Source organism: Vipera berus (assembly GCF_964194415.1).
Source record: "Vipera berus genome assembly, chromosome: 4".
NCBI lineage: Eukaryota > Metazoa > Chordata > Lepidosauria > Squamata > Viperidae > Vipera > Vipera berus.
The window spans coordinates 71,562,372-71,586,067 of record NC_138206.1 but is presented as its reverse complement, the minus strand read 5'-3'; the positions used below and the strand labels follow the sequence as shown (position 1 = coordinate 71,586,067).

The 23,696-nt window shown below is 42.6% G+C and overlaps 1 protein-coding gene across 1 annotated transcript in view; it reads right to left on the bottom strand.

The window, feature by feature from the left end:
- Nucleotides 1–23,696, bottom strand: part of GPM6B (glycoprotein M6B) — a 226,866-nt gene that overhangs the window by 24,014 nt on the left and 179,156 nt on the right. The window contains exons 2-3 of the mRNA XM_081327050.1: nucleotides 14,513–14,699; nucleotides 1,525–1,681 (exon numbers count right to left, since the gene is read on the bottom strand). Of these exons, the coding sequence (XP_081183176.1) occupies nucleotides 1,525–1,681; nucleotides 14,513–14,699 (344 nt within the window). The remainder of the gene's footprint in view (nucleotides 1–1,524; nucleotides 1,682–14,512; nucleotides 14,700–23,696) is intronic.

The following is a 23,696-nucleotide window of genomic DNA, read 5'->3' as shown; positions in this document are numbered from 1 at the left end:
AAGACTCCTCACATCCTGGACATTAACTGTTTCAAATCCTTCCCTTTCCATGGTGCTATAGGGCATTGTATGCCAAAGCAACTAGACAAGGGACAGTGTTTTTCCCTCGTGCTATCACTCAACTGAACACCTAATTCTCACAGTGCTATCTAATGTCCATGTAGTTTGGCTGTGTGTCAGGTCCCCTTTTTCAGGTGCCCTGCCATCCTGGTGGATTGGGGAGGAGGCCTCTTTGGGGAAGCATTCTTTGCATACTTTCACTTTTGCTGTTTGGGAATTAGGGAGGGGGATCGTCTTCGGACAGAAAGGACTCCCTCCCAGTCAGTTCCAGCCTGACACCAAGGTCACTGTGCCCTGAAGATGAACTGTTATCAGTCTTGTGCTTCAATGTTCTCAAAACAACCTTGCAGCACTGTATTGCTGCAGGTGGACATGGGGGTGGGTGGGTTGAGTTTCAATATGGGGAGAATAGCTTGTTGTTTTGCATGGGAATGCCAGATTAGGATTGATTCTACTGCAGTCACTACTTCTCAGTAAAAGTTCTTTTGAGTAACCACACAGCGTCAAGAGTCATGATTTCCTGAGAGGGACAGTTGGGGAAGGTCCTTACACCATGGTGTTATTATTTATCATTATCTACTTTATTTCTTCTCCTTTATTGGTATTATTATTATTTTGTTGCTTTGCATATACACTGAGTGCTTCTGTAATGGAGACAAATTTCTTGTGTGTCTAATCACACTTAGCCAAATAAAGTATTCAATTCAATTCAAGTCTGACCTCTAAAAGAATACATAATTAATTTCACTGTTTTCATGAAAAAAAACAAAACAGAAGAAAGATACAAAATACAAAATATTACACCACAAATAGATAAATTCAACCTAATTCTTAAGCACATTAAACAATGACCACAGAAAATAATGATCTGTCTTTCAAGCACATCAGTAGAGAGCCAGCTCACAAGCAGGAAGCAAAATGTTAGTGACCTTCCTATATCTTAGATGATCAGAGATTAAATAGCTTCAGCTTTAAAATCTAGTGGAAAAATAAACTGGATCAATAAAGATCCTGAAGTAAACACAAAACTAGCCTGCAAAAATGTAAAGAATAACACTTTCTTCAAAACCTAGGTTAATTCTTTTCTAATGAAACAATACATTTTTCATTTTAATGGCAAATTTGAGCATTTTGCATTTGTAGGCAGTAAGAAAAGCGTTCCAAACTGTATTTCATATACTTGGAAGCACAGGAAGGAATTTACAAGAAAATATGAACAAGGAAGCCTCAGATTGTATCAAATGATATGTGGTAAAATACATATCTGAAAATGATTTCTGTTGCTTTTCAGAATGAAGGATGTCCTGATAAGGTCAGTATCTCTGAAGACGGATTTGTGAACAGCCCTTCCAAGTACAAAATACTATCTGGCAATGGAACAGTTGTGCATTATTGATAAAATTTAATCTGACACTTGAAAGCTTTTACTAGAGGAATAGTTGATTTATGCTAAAACATACTCACCATTCCACTGATGCAACGACCACAGATTGTTGTTTTGAATTCACCATGCAGCTCCTTCACAGCACTTGTGGTATAAAAACCCTCTGCTAGCAGAATGATTCCATACAAGAAAAAAAATGATGCAATTCCATAGATCACATATTGCATAAGTTTTATTCTGAAAAGGAAATAAGGCATTTAAGATTATGTCTTTTATCATCATATGAATGTGATGGTTCCGACAGATAAGAGACAAATAAATCAGAACTCCAAGGCTTGAAAATCCCTCAAAGAACATGTTTATTAGTTACAAAGTATCTGCACAGTCAAAAGCAAAATCAAGTCTGAATACACAAGTAACAATTACCCAATTACACAGTTAAATGTCCCACCCACAAAACTATGCAAGCAACTATGTTCCTCAATAAGCTCATTTGATAGGCTTTTTATGCAATGCCCGGTCCCTAGTTGTGGGAACAGCAGATGACCTTGGTTCCCACAGGACAGAAGATTATTATGACTAACAAAGCACTTGGGCAACACTCCTCCCTCCGATCTATGTGGCAACCTAGAATGGGAAGAAAAAATGGCTGCAGCCATGCCCATTGTAGAGTTGACTGTCACCCCCCCTCAAAAGGAAAGTGTCTCCTTTAGGGCAGGGCTTTTCAACCGGTGGTACGTGCACCGCTGGTGGTACGCGAGCACCTAGCTGGTGGTACGTGGTGTCACCTTCCTCCCACCCACCTCCCCCTGCCTTCCCCCCCCCGTTCCTTACCAGCTCACTTGCTGCTGGAGAACATGCTGCTTGCCGGCAGCCTGCAGGAACCTATCAGGGCGCGCGAAAAGCGCAGGCGCAGAGTGAGGCCCCGCCCTCCCCTTGGACTCATTGTCAGCAACCTTCCCCCAGAAGCAAGCCTGAGCCTGAAGGGGACAGAGACATCCAGTCCTTCAGCAGGTAGGTGTCCATCTTCTTTTCCTCCCCCCTTTCTTCTTCCCGATGTGCCCGGCTTTATGGAAGGGAAAGCAAAACGGCCAGATGGTGCGCACCCTCCTGGAGGACTCATCCCACAGCAGCAAGTGGGAATCGAGGCCGTTTGTTTTCTTGATGCACGCCAGGCGATGCCATCAGAATGTGGGCATGGAGGGAAAAACGCACCAACCTGACTCCCTCCCCCCCACTGTTTTACAGAAACCCAATGACACACTCCTGCACAGCTCACTTTCTTGTTTTCTGCTTGCTTTCTGCAAGCAAGTTAACTGGGCAGGAGTGCGGGATCAGCCTGTGCAACTACAGCTGAGCTGTGCTGAGAAACCCAATCACACACTCCTGCACAGCTCACTTGCTTGCAGAAAGCGAGCTAGCGAGATTGCTGGGAGCCAGGGTCCAAAGGATTTGTGCGACATGTCTGAGAAGTTCAAATAGCACCACATCTCCTGCCTGTTTGCATACGGCAAGCCTGGCGAGATGCAGGGCTGTAATTTGTCAGAAAGTTGGTGGAAGGGTTTGGCTAGGGGGTGGAGAACAGGGGCTCTGGCAGGTCTTGGGTTGGTGTTGTGATTTGTGGGTGAGGGCATGTGTGTATGTGTGTTTGTACACACACACACACACACACACACACACACACACACACACACACACACACACAAGTTTCTCTTCCCTCCCTTCCACCTTGGTTCTGTGCTGGATCATACATTTTGGCTTTTCTGGACAGCCTTAGCAGCCTTTTGTTCGCTTCCTAAAAACTGGAGGGTGGTTGGGGGTAGAAGCAGTAGGAGGTGTGTGGAAAGAGAGGAGTAAGGAATTGGGACATAATGTTCCAGGAAGCCCCCTAGCTCCACTGCACCCCCCTCCCCCCGTACCATCTTTTGGATGCAGAGAAAATGCCAGAGTTCGAGGCAAAATTAATACCAGGAGCTAGTAAGTTTTCCTTTTCTTCCTGTGAACAATCCACTGCCTAATTACTAAAACCAAACAGAGAACTTGCAGAGATAGGAGGTGAAAAAAAACTCCGTTTGATTCTGCTGTTAATGGATAGATTTAATGGTTTGTAGCGGTTGGGGCGCCTGTTACAGTGAATGGCGATTGGGAAGCCTTCTGTCTGCTTCGGGTTCATGATTTAAACCCAAACCATGGCAAATTTTGGCATGTGGCTGGAAAAAAATGTGGGGAAACTTTGTCAAAGATTTTTTTGGACTCGGTTCCTTCTTTGAAACTACTGGTGGAATCTAGTCTAGGAAAGTTTCCTTGAGTTCGCACATGAAAAAAAGCATCCAGGAGAGCTGGAGGAGAATGGACAGGGAGGCAGCAGTCCGGTGTTGGATTCCCCCCCACTCCTTTGAGTGTCGGGCCCATGGGGCTCAACAGGTGCTGCTTGGGTAGTCCGCTGATCCTGGGGCTTCACATAGCAAGCAGCAAGCAGCCAGGAGTGTCGCATGGCTGGCAGCTTTGCATGGTGCTGCCGTGGTGGCAGGCAGGCAAGAGGGGCTTCTCCCTCTGGGGGTGGGGGGAGAAAGACACATTCTCCAACTGGCTCTGCCTTCCCCTTCTCTGGGCTGGGCTGCAATCTTGTCCGCTGCTTCTGCTCTTACTCCTTTCCCCTCCCTTGCAGAAAAAAAGGAGAAGGCAAGCGGTGGGGCAGGGGGTTTCCCCTCCTTTTGCAAGCAGGAAATATTGTGGGTCTCCTCACAAGGAAGGAAACCCCAGATGTGGAGCAAGCCAGGGAAAGTGTGTGTGTGTGTGTGTGTGTGTGTGTGTGTGTGTGTGAAATACCCAGCTGCAATTCTCGTGCAAGATTTCCTGCTTGCAAAGATTTCCTGCTGCAGGCGCAAAGCTGCCAGCCACGCCCAGCCTCAGTAGATCAAGCAAAGGAGAGGTGCGCGCGCGGCCACCTTCAAGCATGTACTCTCCTCTGCCTCTGCGTGTGCACAGGCAGGGCCGTGATGTTGCCAGTTCACTTCACCCCCGGCTGCTCTGTGTGGTGAGAATCCTCCATTGCCTGCCAAAACCAGGCTAGGGTCTGGGCGTCATAGCGCAGAACAATGGGAGGGAGGGAAGGGAGGGAGGGAGAGAAGGAAGGAAGTGACAAAGAGGGAAGGGAGGGAGGGAAGGAAGGAAAGAAGGGACAAAGAAGGAAGGGAGGGAAGGAGGGACAATGAGAGGGAGGGAGGGATAATGGAAAGGAGGAAGGGACAAAGAGGGAGGGAAGGAAGGAAAAAAGAAAGGAAGGGACAATGGGAAAGAGGGAGGGAAGGAAGGCACCCACCCCAGTCCCACCCCCTCCACCAGAGACCCACGGATTTGCCCCCCACAGGCACCCCGCAACCTCAGTGATGAGCTGGCCATGCCCCCCCAGCCATTGACTTTGCTTGTCAAAAAGTTGCAAAAGGTGATCACATGACCCTGGGACACTGAACGTCATAAGTATGAATCAGTTGCCAAGCATCCTAATGTAAATCACATGACCCTGGGGATGTTGTAACAGTCTTAAGTGTGGAAAATGGTCATAAGTCACTTTTTTCAGTGCCATCATAACTTCAAACAGTCACTAAGTGAATTGTTGTAAGTCGAGGACTACCTGTACTTTATCATTTTTTTCCTTTTGGGGGGGTGTCAAGTTTTTGACACCTTGCTGGGCGACTGGTAGTACTTGGATATTGCCTTATCTTAAACGTGGTACAATGGGTGAAAAGGTTGGGGAAACAAAAACAATGTTAAGTATTTCCCTGAGGCTTGTGAGGATATTTGTCGAAATTTTTTTTTATCAACCTGTCTGCTTTCACATTTGTACATTTCACCCACTTAGATTCTGACAGTGGATAGCCTTTCTGCTGAACAAGGTATTGTAACTTCTCCTTGTATAACCTGGAATCAAGAATTCATTTTATTTCATAATGTGTCTCCCCCTCTACCACTATTGGAACCAGCAGCTTCTTAGGAATAGGTCTTAAAGGGGATTCAGACACAGGTTTCAACAAACTACAATGGAACACAGGGTGGACTTTCCCAAAAAGCTGTGAAAGCTTTAACTACACGGTAACAGGATTTATGATTCAGATGACAGGAAAAGGACCCAGAAACTTTAGCCCCAATTTTTTACTGGGTAACCTCAATCTCAAATACTTAGTTGAAAGATAAACCTTTTCCCTAACATAAAATGGTCTTTGAGAGGAACGTTTTTTTATCAGCCTGCTCCTTGTAAACCTTAGTGGCTTGGGTTAAGGCTTTTTTGACAATTGCCCAAACACTTTGGAAGGAGGTCACTCACTGATCCAGAGTTTGGGAGGCAGGTGGGTCCTGGGGGTACTCAGACATAGGCACAAAATCCCTCCAAGTATCTATCTTAAATGGTGTAAGACTAGTGCTTCTATGCACAGTATTATTATAGGCTACTTCAGCAAAAGGCAGGAGATCGGCCCAATTAGTCTGCTGGTAATTAACATAGCATCTGAGGTACTGCTCCACCATTGAGTTCATACATTAAGCTGCTCCATTAGTACTCAGATGAAAAGCTGATGAAAGCCCCTGAGTAGACCCAATAAGCTTAACTCTCTCCAGAACTTTGCAGTAAATTGAACACCCCCCTGTCTGAAATAATCTATTTAGGAGCTGCGTGGAGTTGATAGATGTGCTTCAAAAACATCTTGGTCAGTTTCTGCACAGAGGGGAGCCCTGAACAAGTGATGAAATGAGCTTGTTTGGAAAATAGATCAATCACAGTCCATATTACAGTATTTCCCTTGTTCTCAGGCAGGTCCACTATAAAATCCATAGCTATTTCTTCCCAAGCTGGGAAGGGTCAGCTACTTGCTGCAAGAGCCATGGAGGCTTTCCAGGATGTTTCTTCATAGCAGCACAGGTGGCACAATTTTCACATAACTCTCAATGTCTTTCTTCATGCCTGGCCGCCAAAATTGCCTTCACACCAAATGTAACATTTTCAGGAACCCAAAGTGACCAGCTTGCTTTGCAACATGACTGCAATGAAGGGCTTTGATCCTGAGGGCACTCAGAAGGTACAGCTTAGAACCCTTCCAGGATAGCCCTCCCTAAATGGTTAATAGAGTTTTATTGTCCTTGAATCAGGTGTCAGTCTCTAATTACTCTTTGAGTGTTTTCAGTAGGCAGTCATCAGGACCGTGGATTACTTTCACAATTGAGTTCTAATGGTTATTTTTGAGGCAGATTGCGGTAGAGGAATGATAGAATTAATGATTTCCTCTCAATGTCATTTGAACTGAGGCATTCTAGACAAAGTGTCAGCTAAAAAATTCTTACCCCCTGGAAGTAGCTTAACCTAACTTAAATGGCTGAAGTATTGAGCCCACTGGACTTATTTCGGGGATAATTTGCGGGAGAGTTTCAGAGCTTCCAAATTTTTGTGATCAGTCCACGCTTCCAAAGATATCTCCCCCCCATTCCCAAAAGTGGTGCCATGTTAGTAGTGCCCATCATACCGCAAAAGTCTCCTTCTCCCAAACAGCCAACCTCCTCCCTGTATTAGTTAGCTTCCAGGAAATGTAAGTGCAGGGTTGTAATTCCCCACAGTGATTTTTTTTTGTAAGAGAACAGCACCCACAGCCATGTCACTTGCATCTGCTTGAATGATGAATTGCTTTTCAGGATTGGCGTTTGAGAACAGATTCGGGTGCAAATAATTTTTTGAGTTTCTCCAATGCAGCTTGACACTCTAGGGACCAAGACAATGGCTGACAAGGTCGGAGTTTCTCCCCTCCTTTTCTCGTTTTCAATAAGTTTGTTATTGGCATGGCTATCTTTGAGAAAGAGGGCATAAATTGCCGGTAAAAGCAAACCCCAGAAAGCTTTGAAGTTGTTTACAGATGCGAGAGGATTGCTATTCCAATACAGCTTTCACTTTTGCAGGATCCATTTCTATTCCCTCATTTGAAATTCTTTACCCTAGATAGTCGTTGGGTGTCTGGTGAAACTCACATTTAGATAGCTTTGTGTACAGTAGCTTCTTCAGCACTCCATGGACCAATTTAATGTGCTCTTTCATAGTCTCAGTGTAAATGAGAAAGTCATCAAGATAAACTACACCCCCTTATACAGATGATCATGGAGCACCTGGTTGATTAACTACATAAATACAGCAGGAGTAGTCCAAAAGACATCACTTTAAATTGGAAACTTCCCAGGAGGAAGCTTTTCCATTCGTCCCCCTCCTTAATCCAGACTCTTAAATCCAACTTTGTGAAAAGTTTCCCCTTTCCCAGGTGGGCTAACATGTCCTTCATTAAGGAAAGGGAGTACATGTTCTCTATGCTGAAAGCGTTTAATCCTTTAAAATCCATGCATAATCTCAGCAACCCATCTTATCTTTGAACAATACAGGGGCTGCTACACAAGATTTTGCTGGTTGGATGAAACCCTGAGCCAGGTTCTTATCAATGTACTCTCTTAACTCCTTCATCTCTCTGGTGTCATTGAGTACATTTTTGGCTTCAGGAGCTTGGCCCCAGGTAAGATTTCGATGGCACTGTAGGCTGATGAAGGGGGAGGACAGTGCATTCTTTCTCACTAAACGCCTCGGCTAAATCACAGTATTCATTTGGAACAAACTGGATTCCTGGCAGCTTTTCTTCAACAGCCTTGAGTGTTTCAGGGTGTTCTTCCTGAGCCTCATTTATGGTATAGTCCTTTGTATCACTGGTGGTGGCATGGGGGAATTGACCTATCCCCAATCTTAAATTCCACACTCCATTCTCCCACCAGATGTTTGGGCATCACTTGACAAGCCAGGCCAGGCCCAAAATCACAGTCATTTTTGGCACCACCACAAAATCGATGATTTCCCAGTGCTGACCCAATTCCAATCGCACTGGTTCTGTCAGGTGCATGGCAGGTGCACTGCCAATAAGGGGCGTGTCATCTTGTTCAAATCTCATGGCTAGGGGTAACAGCCTTGCCTGAATCCCTAGCTTGAGCACTTGTGGGTAGATTAATTAGGCACCTGGTGCAACCTATTAATACATTTAAGTCCATTTGGGCCCTGGGGATGGCAAAAGGTGGAATGGGTTGACTTACCATTGGATCCTCCTCGCCTCCCTCATCACTGTTATAAGACGCCTGCATCTGCAGCAGCTCAGTCCGGTCTTTTGCCTTGAGCTCAGTGGGGGGGGGAGGCCTCGATGACCGGGTCTTGACATGGCCAGTTTGTCTTCTCTCTTCCTCCTCTGGGAGCTTTCCGTGGCTTTGCAGTGGCAATTGGTGTGTTTCTGGGCTGGGGCTTGGGAGCCAGGCACTTCACAGCACAGTGACCCATTTGATTGTATCGGTAGCACTTGATAGGAGTCCTGGCTGGTGCTTGGGGGATGCTGGTGTTCATAGTGGCCTGGAAACATTAGCCCAAAAGGCATTTCTCCTGGACATGCAGCGGTGGGTTCAGCTATGCCTGGCTTTCTGGGGCAGTCCAATTCGATATCCAGCATCACTGCCATGCTGTACCATTCATGCAATTGGTTAGGAAATCACCAAATGATGCAGGCTTGGAGTAAGTCGCGGTCTAGCCCCTGGTTGAAGTAGTTGATCAATGATCATTCTGGCCACTGCCCTAGCTGACCAGCAACTCGCCTGAATTCATGAACGTATTCTTTAGTGGAGTGGCCTTTTTGCTTCAGACAATGGATCTCCTTCTCGGCCAACAGGGTCTGGGATTCATCTTCAAAATGACCTCTCAGCTGCTCCATGAATAGGTTAGAATTCTGCAGTTCAGGAGCCCCTTCATCATGGAGGTTGGTCACCCAGTTGGCCGCTTCTTCCTCCAAATTGGCCACCACGGCATTCACCATCTGAGCATCATCCAGGTAGGCATAAGCACAGCAATCTAGATGAGCCCACACTTGGTTCAGAACAGCTTCTCTGGGTCCCCATCAAAGGTAGGCATGGTGGGAGGCGGCTCAAATCGTGGCAAGTCTGCCTGCACCTGATGCTGGGCTGCCTATTGGTCCTAGGGACATGGCCAAACCACCCTCCAGACTTCCTTTGGCCGGGCTCCTGGACTGGCAGTTTGAGGCTGCAGCAGCAGGCTGGGTTGGGATACAGGGCTTGACATGACAGTGACTGGGGAATAGGAGAGGCAGCACGGGGTTCCACAGTTGGGCCGGAACTCCGGTGAAGAGGGGGAAGAGAGAGGTAGCCCTTGGCATTTCCCCCATGGTGCACACATCCTGGGCGATGGCAGCTGTCTCTTTTACCTCCAATCTGCTGAACTTCTCCTTCAGCTGCTTGAGCAAGGGGCTGTGGACTACAGATTGGAACTTGCACTTTCTGAGTCGTCCCCTCCGATTGATCCCTTTCCCTTCTAGTATGCTGTGGACAAAAACCCCTGGGGCAGCAGCAAAAGGAGTGCTCCTGCGCTGAGGGGCAGCTTCAGTTTGATAGAGGTCCACTAGGATCATAGTTCTCCCATGCAGTACCAGCTTCCCAGTTTCCATCAACTGGGACTTTGGCTGAGCCCCTGCCGGTGATGCCTCCTCAGTGGCTGGCTGCTTATGCTCCGACAGCCAGAGTTCCGTTGCAGCTGGCAACGGCTCCACTCTTTTCCTCCATCCTCAAATCTTAGCCAAGTCTTTACTGCTCTCCCAAAGGATGGGTAGGCGGTCAGGGCTCAGCACCCTGAAAGAAAACTAAAGTTTTAGGAGACTTGGTTTAATGTCATGATTCCAAAGACAAAGACGAATAAAGCAGAACTCTGAGGCTTGAAAATCCTTCAAAGAACTTGTTTATTAGTTACAAAGTATCTGCATGGTCAAAAGTGAAATCAAGTCTGAATACACAAGTAACAATTACCCAATTACACAGTTAAATGTCCCACCCACAAAACTATGCAAGCAATTACGTTCCCCAATATACTCATTTGGCAGTCTTTTTATGCAATGCCGAGTCCCTAGTGGCGGGAGCAGCAGATGACCTTGGTTCCCATGGGACAGAGGATTATTATGACTAATGAAGCACCTGGGAAACCCCCTCCCTCCGATCTATGTGGCAACCTAGAATGAGAAGAAAAAAATGGCTGAAGCTATGCCCATTGTAGAGTTGACAATGAAGAGTAGAACAAAGTGCTAGCAAGTTACGACAGTGCTGAACAAGACTAACAGCTGGTCCTTGAAATTGTGACCATCACAGCATCCCATGATCATGTGATAGCAATTTGTGTGCCTGGCAAACAGCTTGAGTTACGATAGTTGCACATGGTTATACACGATTGTCATTTGTGACCTTTACTCCTGGCTTCCAACAAGCAAATACAATAGGAAAGCCATCAGAAGGTTATAAATGGTGACTACTGTACAGTATGTGGCATGTGTTTAACAACCACATCAGTTAGCAACAGAGTTCCTGGACCCAATTTTGGTCATTAACCAAGGTCTACCTGTATGTGTACTCACTCAAATACAGACACAAACAGATATAAATAAAATCAAAGCATCAGTGGACTCCAAAACATAACCCTTGTTTATTCTGTCATTGATAGCAATATTTTCTATGAAGTTTGACTGAACTAGCATGTACACGCAGTATGAGAGGGACGCTTTAGGGTAGAGGTCCTCAACCTTTTTGGTACTAGGAACTGGTTTCATGGAAGACAGTTTTTCCATGGACCGGGGATGGGGGGAGATTTCAGGATTACATTTATTGTAAATTTTCTAAATAAACAAATAAATAGTGCACTTTATTTTTTTATAATTGTATTAGACCAGTGAATTTCTGCTTCTAAGAAAGTGGGAAGGAAAAGAGATAATCCTAAACTCAGCCTTACAGCAAAACCCTCCCCCTCTCCCCCATTGCAAGCTGGGTAGGAGCATGCTTGGCTTGCAAACTTGGAGAGCTGCACAAAGAAAGGAGGAACACATACCCCCCCACACACACACATACACAAATACACCAAATTAAACCTAGAAAAGCAAGCAGGATGTTGTCAAAACACAAGGCACTTGAAGCATCAAAATAAAAGGAAAAAACTCCAGGTGAAGTGCAACAGAGCCCAACAGTCTTAGAAAAGGTGCAGACGAGAGAGAGAATCCCTTGGAGACACAGTGCTTAAGGTGAAAGGTAGCTTCTCCCTGGGCCCCATTTGCACTATGAAAAAGACACCCTCACACACATATACCTTGGGGAGGGGGTTAGGGTTGGGGAGTCCCTGATTGCAAACTGGGCTGGCACATGTTTGTCTTGCAAACTCGAAGAGTTGCACAAAGGGAGCGTGAGCCCAGCTGGGGTGCCAGGAGTGGGAGAGGAGGAAAGTGAAGAAGAAGAAGCAGGAGGAAGAGGGAGCCGGACCAGGAAGAGGAGGAGGAGGAGGAGGCAGGAGGATAGTTAGCAGAAGAAGCAAGAGGAAGGAGAGGAGGAAGGACGTGGAGCTCAGATGTTGCAAACCAGTTGCAAGTGCAGCCATCAGAGGACCTTGCACTGAGCAAGATGGCTTCTGCCCTGCCACTCTCCTGCCCCTGCCCAGACCCCTGCAGACTTGCCACATTCCTGGAGGTGGAAGACATGCTTTCAGCACACCTCCAGCTGTGTGGCCCAGTTCCGGTCTGCAGACCGGGGGTTGTGGAGCCCTACTTTAGGACATTAGGCACAGGAAAGGGAACTGGACTGGAAACCTTCCAATACTTCCATTGTTTATTCCATAATTTGCTTGCTACATCAAAACCATCTGGTAACATATTCATTTGATTTCAGAAATCCTAGAATGCCAAATTCCACTTTGATTAAAAAGATAGATATTAAGCATTTTTATAGAAATTAAACATTTTTCCTATACAGTACAAATTCAGACCTCTTAAAAAGTTGCATACATGTATCTCTACAATAAAAGGTCATATGCATATTTATAAAACACTGTTAAACTTTAATGAGACCTAATCCCATCCAAGACATCATGTTGAATGATCTGCTATCTGGTTTTCACAGCAAAGGTTGCCTAGCCTAAGAGTTATGCAATACTTTACAGTATGTTTCAAAGTACCAGAAAGATACAAAATTCACCCAATTGACTCAGGTAATTCTAAAGCCTATGGATAATGCATATTAAACACAAATTTTCATAGAAAGGACAGCATAATAAAATATTCATTTTTACCATTTTTTCTAGATTCATCTAGACAAGTTCTTTTGTGTAGGAAAATTTTAGAGTATTTTGTTTTAAAAATGTAGAAGGGAGATTATACCTGGCCCTAACATAATTCTCTTTGAGCTTTGGAAAAGTAATTGGGTTGAATAGTTTACATGTTCCAAAGTGGATTTTTCATTCAACCTATATTGTTCTGTGAACTTGATTTTGATGGTCCATATCTTTGTCCCTTTGTGGAGAATCTGATTAGCCTGGAGAAGTAAGAAATATTGCCAAAAGCCCATCTGATAGCTTCTTATCAATTTTGGCATTCTACCTTGGATAAATACTTATCTGACAAAACTAATAGGAGTACACTTAAGGAAAAAAATTGAATCTTAAAGCAATAACTTACTGTTACCAAGTCCTCTCATCTAATTTGAAATCCTGGATGTTGACAAAGCATCTTGCAGCAAAAAGAATAACTCAGAAAGTTTCTAGTATCTCAATTTCTTCTCTGTTGATGTAGACACCTACTTGGAGCTGGAGATTTTGTCTTGAAGAGTTCTACACTGCTGGTATAATTTAAGGCAGGGGTGTCAAACTGCTGGCCTGTGGGCCAGATGCGTCATGCCAAAACTCCACCCATCCCATTGCCGGCAATGGAAAAAAAATTGTGATATGTTGTGACACATCATGTGACATTGCGAGTTTGACAACCCCGATTTAAAGGCTATGGAGGATGTTTCAGTATAAGCTATTGGTAGAGTTTACTTACATATATTCCATATCCATATCCATTTATTTAAAATAGATAAAATCAATTTGAGTAGGAACCAACTCTTGCAATATTTGATGTAATGCCCTTAATATTCTTTGATGGCAGAATGTTTAAGCAACAATGTTATTTATAATTTTGCCATTGTGGATCAGTAATTAAATTCTTTCATACTCTCTTTTGATGTGAGGCATTAATGAAAGAAAAGAAAAGCATTTGATTTCCCAGACTTCATATAAATCTAGTTCTCAAGCTTTTTAAAAATAATTTAAGAAAAAACCACTTTCTTAATGTTTTCATCAAAATGCTCTAAAAGTTGTAAGACAAATGTAAAATAACTATATTAAGAAACTTGTAAAATAAACTATATTTGTAAATTGTATCCTTGCTTTGCTGAATCATAATTCAACTAGGAAACATATTTTTATATTTAGATAAATCCAGCAATCTTGATTCATAAAATCCAATTTTATCGTCTATTTTTATATAATACATTGGGTATTTGTTTAGTTCAACTGCAGTGACCAGTAATAAACAAGCTGAGCTTTGTATCCCAATAAAATAGAAACTAAAGCTTTAAATATACTTTAGCTTCAGACTTAGGTGGAGTTTGTAGTTTATTATACATCTTCCATATAATTCTGTGGCAAGGATGAAAGAAATTTCATGAAACCTTCAAGTTACTCATTATATTTATTATTTTATCCTTAAAACTTGCAGTGTTTCTTTCTCATGTTTTTCTCCAGTATATTTTAGTGGGTCTAATCTCCTGGCAACAGCTTCATTTTTCCCTCCAATAGTTGTTATGGAGTTGGATAACTATGCCCTCTTTCTGAGATTGCTACATTTAATTTTCTTTTCCCTGTTGAATTAAACAAAACATTTGAAGCAAAAGTACATACTGAATCCTAGCAGCCAGTTTTTATTCATTACACTTTTAACCCCGTTGAATATCATTAGTAACCATACAGCATTTTGAAAAGTTCTCCAAAAATTAATACATTTTCCTTTTGATAAATTCTGTACTCAAGTGTTGATCTCTCTGAAGAACAGACATGTATAACATGGCTTACATTTGTTATCATTGCTCTGGCAATTTCACTGGCTAATAATTTCACTGTCTTTGTTGTATAAAGAAAAAAAATAGATTCACACTTACACTTCAGATAACAAAGCATGATCAGTCACATTTGTGGAAAAATTCTGTTCAAGGATAGATATAGTTCCTGCAAGAGCCACATGACCACAGCCACAAAACAATGCTACTCCAGAGAAGCAGAGTATTGTTGCCACAAGTGAAGCATATGGAACTCCTCCCAGGCACTTAATGCAACATTCAAAACAACCTAGACAAGAAAAAAAATAGGGGGGGGGACATTTGAGAACAATTATTTAGAATTCCATTTGAAATAAACCATGAGTGCTATTGGTTTGCACTTAATTTAACCAACTAACTTCCCTATATACCTGTCACTTTAAAGTACAATAGTGATAATCCACAACAGTTGCTGATGAAAAGCTTAAATAGTCTATGCTACAAAAAAGGAAAGAAATAAATATATTTTAGGTAACACAATAAAATGTAAACATATTCAATGCACCATATGTTACATTAGGATATTTCTGCAATTTAATGAGCCAAGAATAGGAGCCAGGTAATCCCCAATGTAAATATAAACTGATTGTCAGAAACCCCTTCAATGTTTCTTTTTGGGGCTCTGCCATTATAATGGGAGCGGGGAGGCTTTCATCTGCTGGGAGTGGGGCTTATGGCTGTGCTTCCTCTACTTTAATGTATCTCTTTGGGTATGAAAAGGGAATGGAATGTGCCAAGGGCCATCTGCCTTATCTCCAATCCATTGCAAGATCTGGTGAAGTGCCTTATCAGTGTGTGTGGCTAGGGGTGCCCCACTTCGATTACATGACTGGTGCTCCTGGCCAAAGAGGTGGAGATTGACCAGCACTGCAACCCGTACTGCTCTGGTAAAACAGGGAAACAGTCCCCACCGGAGAAGAGAGAGAAGCAGCGAAAACCTCAGCTGTGCCCCCCTCAATCAACCACCTGCTTCAAATGCAGCAAAAAAGGTCATCGTGCCATGGAATGCTGCAGCAAAACTCCAAAAAAGGAGGTGATAGGCAATCTGGAGGAAAGCCGACTAAGCCCAGCCAACGCCATAAAGACATGGAGCGCAGAGGTCATGCAGTCCTATCCAACCTCAAAACCAGGGGTGAAACTCCGACCCCACCAGAAGATGAACCCAGGATGCCAGACAGTGACTATGACAATGACCCATTGGTAAGTGGGCCGATCGCACCCATGCCCATGCCCATAGAACTGTTAATTCTAGGCACAGAAGGAAAATTAACTCTGACTGCCCTTTTAGACCAGATGCCTGGTCGCTAGTCGGGAAATTAGGGGTCCAGTTAAGGAGGTTAAGAAACCCTATCTCCTTCTGCCAAATTGATGGATCCATTGCATGGGGGATCCCAGCCACACTAGCTACATAAAGCCACTCAGAGACTTGTAACCTTCATCATGGCACCTGGAATGGAGTGGCCACTCATCCAGGAGTTAGCATGGCTGAAAAAATAGAACCGGCTGATAGACTGGAGAGAGGGATGTTTGAAATTCCCCAGAGAAAAGAACCCCCCTATTGGGCAAACAAATCTGCCCAGGAAGGGAACAGATCAGGGAGATAGTGGCCACTTTGAGCAGTGAGGCCATGCAAACCATACCCAGGGAGTACCAGAATCTGGCTGAGGTTTTCAACGAAAGGGGTTCAGACGAAGTGGCTCCCCACTGGCTCAGACTCTGTTATCGAGATCGTTCCTGGGGCAAAGTCACCAAAGCCAAAGCTGTATTGGATGACCCCCCATGGAATTAAGCAAACTACATAGGTCCATTGACAAAAACCTGGCCCATGGGTTCATACAACCCAGGTGGCCACACCCATGCTGTTCAGAGAGAAGAAAGAGGGGTCTCTTCATTTCTATGTTAATAGAGATCTGAACACTGTATGTGTGGAAAATGTGTATCCCCTGCCTCTCATGAAAGATATCGAAAGGAAAAATATTTTCTAAGGTGGACCTGTGGGAGGCATATGATAGAGCTAGGATCAAGGAAGGGGATGAATGGAAAACCCCTTTCAACTGCCCCCTTGGATGTTTTCAATTTAGAGTGCTCCCTTTTGGCCTGCAAGCCCTGCAAGGGGCCCTAACCATGATCATGCAACTAATCAACGAGGTGCTCCATGAGCACCTGTATAAGGGAATTTTGATGTACCTGGATGGTATATTAATTTACACCAAAACAAAGGCAGAACACATGAAGTTGGCCAGAGAGGTCTTAAATAAACTCCAAGCGGCTAAGCTCTATGCGAAATTGTCAGTGTGAGTTCCATAAAGAGAACATTGACTACCTAGGCTACAGGATTTCACACGATGGAGTGGAGATAGACCTGGAGAAAGTACGTGCTGTCATAGATTGGGTGGTCCCCTGCACCAGAAAGCAGCTACAAAGTTTCCTGGGTTCTCTGAATTTCTACTGACAGTTCTCTTTCACCCAGATTGCTTTACCTATCACAAACTTGTTAAAAATGAAAGGGGTGGATAAACTGAGACCCAGCCAGCCCCTGAAGTGAACTATGAAATGACAAGTGGTATTTGAAAGATTAAAAAGACTTTTCTCAGCAGAGCCAATTCTGAGGCACCCAGACCCAGAAAAGGCATTCATAATCCAGGCTGATGCCAGTGATGTAGCAGTAGCAGCAGTGTTACTCCAAGAGAATGAAGAGGGAAACTGCAGCCCTGTGCTTACACCTCCAAAAAGCTATCAGAGACCAAACAATGTTGGGCCGTTTGGGAGAAGGAAGCTTTCAGTGTGCGGGGCCCTCCTCAACTGGAAACATTTTCTGGAAGGGAGTAAGATTCCTTTCCAAGTATGGACTGATCATAAAAATTTAGAAGACACCTAGGAAGTTGTCCCCCAAACAGGTATGGTGGGCCTAACACTTCCACCACTTTCTCTCCACTACTTGCCGGGGGGCGGGGAAGAGAATTTCTTAATGGATGCTCTATCTAGAATGCCGCAATACAAGAGCACCAAAGCAGACGTAGTCAAACCTCTATTACCAACCCAGCAATCGGCAGCACCAGTTGTTACAAGATCACAAAAGAGAACTCCCACCCAGCTGGATGAAGCTGCCTCAACAGTGTTCAAAGAGGCTTTAGAGACAGATGAATGGTTCTTAGAGCACAAGAATCTTTACTCAATGTGGGATGGACTGGCATGGGTGGAGGAAAATGGTATGTCCCAGCCACGCAAAGGCTAAAAACTATGCAAGCCTCCTATGACTCAAAACTGGTGGGACACTTTGGGTTTGTGAAAACCCTTCACCTAATAAAGAGGTAGTTCTGGTGGCCATCATTGAAAGAGGACATTGAAAGTTATATAGTCAGCTGCTCGATATGCGCCACAACGAAAAGGAGATAAGGAAAAATGCTTGGCTTTTTACAGCCGGTAGCAAGCCCTTCAGCATCCTGGAGAGAGATCTCTATGGACTTTATTGTGGAACTACCAGATAGTACAGGAAACACAGTTATTTGGGTTGTGATCAATTTATTCTCAAAACAGGTCCACTTCATCCCATGCCAGAAGTTCCCAACTGCCAGAACCGTAGTTAAAATCTTCCTCCAACATATCTACCAATTACATGGAGCCCCCCAATACATAATTTCAAACAGAGGGGTCCAATTTACTTTCAAGTTCTGGAAGGCCTTTTTGGACCTTTTGGGCACAGAACAAGGCTTGAGTTCTAGTCAAAATCTTCAAACAAATGGGGGTACAGAACAAAAGAACTCAGTTCTGGAACAATACTTTAGATGCTTTATCAACTATCAAGAGGACAATTGGACTGATTTCTTGCCATTTGCTGAAGTGGCATATAACAATGCTATCCATTCTAGTACTGGATACACTCCCTTTCAAGTAGCTATAGGTCAGGTGTTTAAGCCAATGCCAGAACTGCCTACTAATGAACCCACTATCCCTTTCCTTAAGGAATGGGTGAATCAGCTACAAAACACCTGGCCAAAGGAAAGTTTTGGATGAAGCTAGAGAAGCCTACAAAGCCCAAGCAGATAAAAAAAAGAATTGATCATTGAACCTGGTCATTGAACCAGGTTTTGGTGCTTTTGGCAGTGTGGGCAGGTGCCAAGTCCTGCTGGAAAATGAAGTTAGCATCCCCATAAAGCTCGTCTGTGGAAGGAAACATGAAGTGCTCCAAAATCTCCTGGTAGACGGCTGCGTTGACCCTGGACTTAAAGAAGCATGGTGGACCAACACCAGCAGATGACATGGCTCCCCAAATCAACACAGACTGTGGAAACTTCACACTGGATTTCAAGGATCTTGCAGTGTGTGCCTCTCCATTCTTCCTCCAGACTCTGGGTCCTTGGTTTCCAAATGAGATGCAAAAGTTGCTCTCATCAGAAAAGAGGACTTTGGACCACTGAGCAACAGACCAGGTCTGTTTTTCTTTAGCTCAGGTAAGACGCTTCTGACATTGTTTGTTGTTCAGGAGCGGCTTGACAAGAGGAATATGACATTTGAAGCCCATGTCCAGGATCCGTCTGTGTGTGGTGGCTCTTGATGCACTGACTCCAGCCTCAGTCCACTCCTTGTGAAAGTCCCCAACACTTTTGAATTCCTGACAATCCTCTTCAGGCTGCGGTCATCCCTGCTGTTTGTGCACCTTTTTCTTCCACACTTTTCCCTTCCACATAACTTTCTATTAATGTGCTTTGATACAGCACTTTGGGAACATACAACTTCTTTTGCAATTACCTTTTGAGGCTTTCCCTCCTTATGGAGGGTGTCAGTGATGGTTTTCTGCACAACTGTCAGGTCAGCAGTCTTCCCCATGATTGTGATTCCTACTGAACCAGACTGAGAGACCATTTAAAGGCTCAGGAACCCTTTGCAGGTGTTATGGCTTAATTAGATGATTAGAGTGGGACACTTTGAGACTAGAATATTGCACCTTTTCACAATATTCTAATTTTCTGAGATTGTGGATTTGGGATTTTCATGGACTGTAAGCCATAATCATAACAATTATGACAAATCACAGCTTGAACTATCTTGCTTTGCATGTAATGAGTCTATCTTATATATTAGTTTCCCCTTTTAAGTTGCATTACTGAAATAAATGAACTTTTGCACAATATTCTAATTTTTCAAGTTTCACCTGTAGATATCAGTAAAATAAAGGAAGAAGAATGTAGGATTTTGTCATTGAATATTAATGGTTTAAACTCACCAATGAAAAGACGAAAAATCTTCAACAAACTCATTCGTCAAAAATTAGATATAATAGCAATTCAGTCCGTATAAAAGAACAACAAAATATCTGTTAGACCAGCCAAAATTAGGAAATATATTTCTATCATTAGACCAACAAAAAAAAGAGAGGGGTGGTACTATACGTGAATAAGAAATTGGTAGCTAAACAAATTTATAAAGATAGAGAAGGCAGAATATTGATGGTATAGATAGAAATAAATCATAGGAAAGTTGTGATAGTAGAAATATATGCCCCGAATGGAAACCAGGAACAGTTTTTTAAAATGTTACATAACAAGATATGTGATATAGACTATGATGAGATCTGTGTGCTAGGAGACTTCAATGCTATTATTGATAATAATTTTGATTACAAGGGTAATAAAACTAGGAAAAGGAAAAGAAGATTATTACCAAGATCCTTCTTTAAATTGGCCAAAGACCTAAACATTCAGGACTTCTGGAGAGAAAGGAACCATGAGGCAAGACAATACACATATTACTCAAATTGGCACAGCTCGTGGTCTAGGATCGACATGGTGTGAATGTCAAAGGAAATCAAGTCCGAAGTTGAAGACGTGTGTGTAGAGACAAGCACCTGGGCAGATCACAACCCTGTGAAATTTAGCTGTAAAAGGTCCAAAAAAAACCCACCTAGATGGACTATACAAAGGTCAATATTAAAAGAAGATGACTTCAGATTAAAGATGGAAAGAGAACTGGACTTCTTCTTCAAAGAAAATAAAAACGTAGACACCTCTGTCCAAAATCTTTGGGACACAGCTAACAGTTATAAGAGGAGTAGCCATAGCATAAATGGTGAAAAAGAATAGGGAGAAAAAACAACAACAGAAAATGCTGGAAGGGAAATACAAAAGTTTAGAAATAATATTCCAACAAGAACTACAAAAAAAGAATGTAAAACAACAAATGGACTTAATTCAACATAAACTCAACATCTTAGAAAAAGAAAATTTAGCACAACAGATAAAATGTACAAAACAGAATTTCTTCAAAAACGCAAATAAACCTGGTCGATGGCTAGCACACAAATTGAAAAAACAAAAGGAGAAAAGTTGGATTAGTAGATTACAAAATGACCAAGGGAGAATACATTATCAAGAAGAGGAGAAAAAAACTATAGCCCAGGAATTTTATGAGAAATTATATAAGGAAGATAATCAGGAAACTGAAGAGAAAGCGGAGGAATGTTTCAAAAAAGCAACACTACCAAAAATTACAGATGAAATTAAAAATATGTTGAATGAAGACATTAGGATGACAGAGGTGATAATGGCCATTAACAAACAAAAAATAATAAGGCATCGGGTCCTGATCGCCTAACGACAGAAATTTATAAAGAACAATAAAATATTTTAGGACAACCTTTATTGGATGTGTTTAACGCGGTCCTGGATGAAGCAAAAATCCCAAAGTCATGGACAGAGGAGAATATTGTTCTGATCCCAAAAGACAATATAGATCATACATCAATTAAAAATTACAGACCAATATCTCTACTTAACTCTGATTATATGATATTCACAGCAATTATAGTTGAGCGATTAAAAAGTTTTTTAAATGACTTTATACACATGAATTAGAATGGGTTCCTAGCAAAAAGACAAACTAAACATAATATTAGGATAATATTAGATACTCTAGAAAACTATGAAATACATAATGGACAACAAATGGCGTTATTATTTCTTGACGCTCAGAAGACTTTCGACAACATTAAATGGTCATTTATATGACAACTCAGGTATATGGAGATGGGCAAAAAATTTACAAATATAATAAGGGCAATATACTCTAACCAGGAAGCCAAAATAATAATAAATGGGGAACTAACCAGGAAATTTGAAATACAAAAAGGAACATGACAAGGATGCCCTCTATCCCCATTACTATTTATATTGACACTAGAGATCCTAATGAGGAAATTAGAAATGAACTGCAAATTAAAGGATTAGAAATTAAAAAAAAACATTTAAACTTCAAGCATTCACAGACGATTTGGTTTTTATTATGGAGGAAGCACAACAATCGGGACCGAAACTGTTGGAAGAATTAGATAAATATGGAGAAGTCGCTGGGCTGAAAATAAATAAGGATAAAACTAAAATGATTGTTAAAAACATGATGAATAAACAGAAAGAAAACTTGGCTAGGATTATGGACATACAAATAGTTAAGAATATAAAATATCTAGGAATTACTATTACGGCGAAATGCACCTCAATTAAAGAAGATAATTACGACAAAATAGTGAAACAAATAAAAGAAGACCTGGAAAGATGGGGAAACCTGAGCCTTTCATTGCTAGGGAGAATTGCTGTCATAAAAATGAATGTATTACCTAAAATCCTATTTCTCTTCCAAAATATTCCTATACAACTAGATAAAAATTTTTTCGGGAACCTGAACAAATTGACACTAAATTTTATATGGCAAGAGAAAAAAATGAGGATTAAAATGAAACTCTTACAGGATGTAAAAGAAAATGGGGGGTTTGGACTACCAGATCGGGAATCTTATTACCATGCAGCGGCGCTAACCTGGATTAGAGAGTGGATAATTTTAAGGAATAAAAGACTATTAATATTAGAAGGTCATGATTTGCAATTAGGTTGGCACACATTCCTATGAAATGACAAACAAGGGCCACACCAACATTTCCGACGCCATTGAATTAGACAAGTGCTACTCAAAATTTGGAATAAAATTAGAAAACAAAATTATATTGAAGTACCAGTCTGGTTATCCAGCTTACCCAAATTTGTTTAATATAGAGAATTGTTGTTGTTGTTGTTAGTTGCGAAGTCGTGTCCGACCCATCGTGACCCTATGGACAACGTTCCTCCAGGCTTTCCTGTCCTCTACCATCTTCTGGAGTCCATTTAAGCTCACGCCTACTGCTTCAGTAACTCCATCCAGCCACCTCATTCTCTGTCGTCCCCTTCTTCTATTGCCCTCAAGCTTTCCCAGCATTAGGCTCTTCTCCAGTGAGTCCTTCCTTCTCATTAGGTGGCCAAAGTATTTGAGTTTTAGCTTCAGGATCTGGCCTTCTAAAGAGCAGTCAGGGTTGATCTCCTCTAGGACTGACCGGTTTGATTGCCTTGCAGTCCAAGGGACTCGCAGGAGTCTTCTCCAGCACCAGAGTTCAAAGGCCTCAATTCTTTGGCGCTTAGCCTTTTTTATGGTCCAACTTTAGCTGCCATACATTGCAACTGGGAAGACCATAGCCTTGACTATACGCACTTTTGTTGACAGGGTGATGTCTCTGCTTTTTAGTGTGCTGTCTAGATTTGCCATGGCTTTCCTCCCGAGGAGCAAGCGTCTTTTAATTTCTTGGCTACAGTCCCCATCTGCAGTGATCTTGGAGCCCAGGAAAATAAAATCTGTCACTACCTCCATTTCTTCCCCATCTATTTGCCAGGAATTGAGAGGGCCAGATGCCATGATCTTGGTTTTCTTAATGTTTAGTTTCAACCCAACGTTTGCACTCTCCTTCTTCACTCACAACAAGAGACTCTTCAGTTCCTCTTCACTTTCTGCCATTAGAGTGGTATCATCTGCATACCTTAGATTGTTGATATTTCTTCCAGCAATCTTAATTCCAACTTTTGATTCATCTAGCCCTGCCTTTCTCATGATGTGCTCTGCATATATGTTAAATAGGCAAGGCGACAGTATACAGCTTTGCCGGACTCCTTTCCCAATTTTGAACTAATCAGTGGTTCCGTGTCCAGTTCTCACTGTTGCTTCTTGACCCGCATATAGGTTTCTCAGGAGACAAATAAGATGGTCTGGTACACCCATCTCTTTAAGGACTTGCCACAGTTTGTTATGATCCACACAATCAAAGGCTTTAGCATAGTCAATGAAGCAGAAGTAGATGTTTTTCTGGAACTCTCTAGCTTTCTCCAAGATCCAGCGTATGTTGGCAATTTGATCTCTAGTTCCTCTGCCTCTTCGAAATCCTGCCTGTACTTCT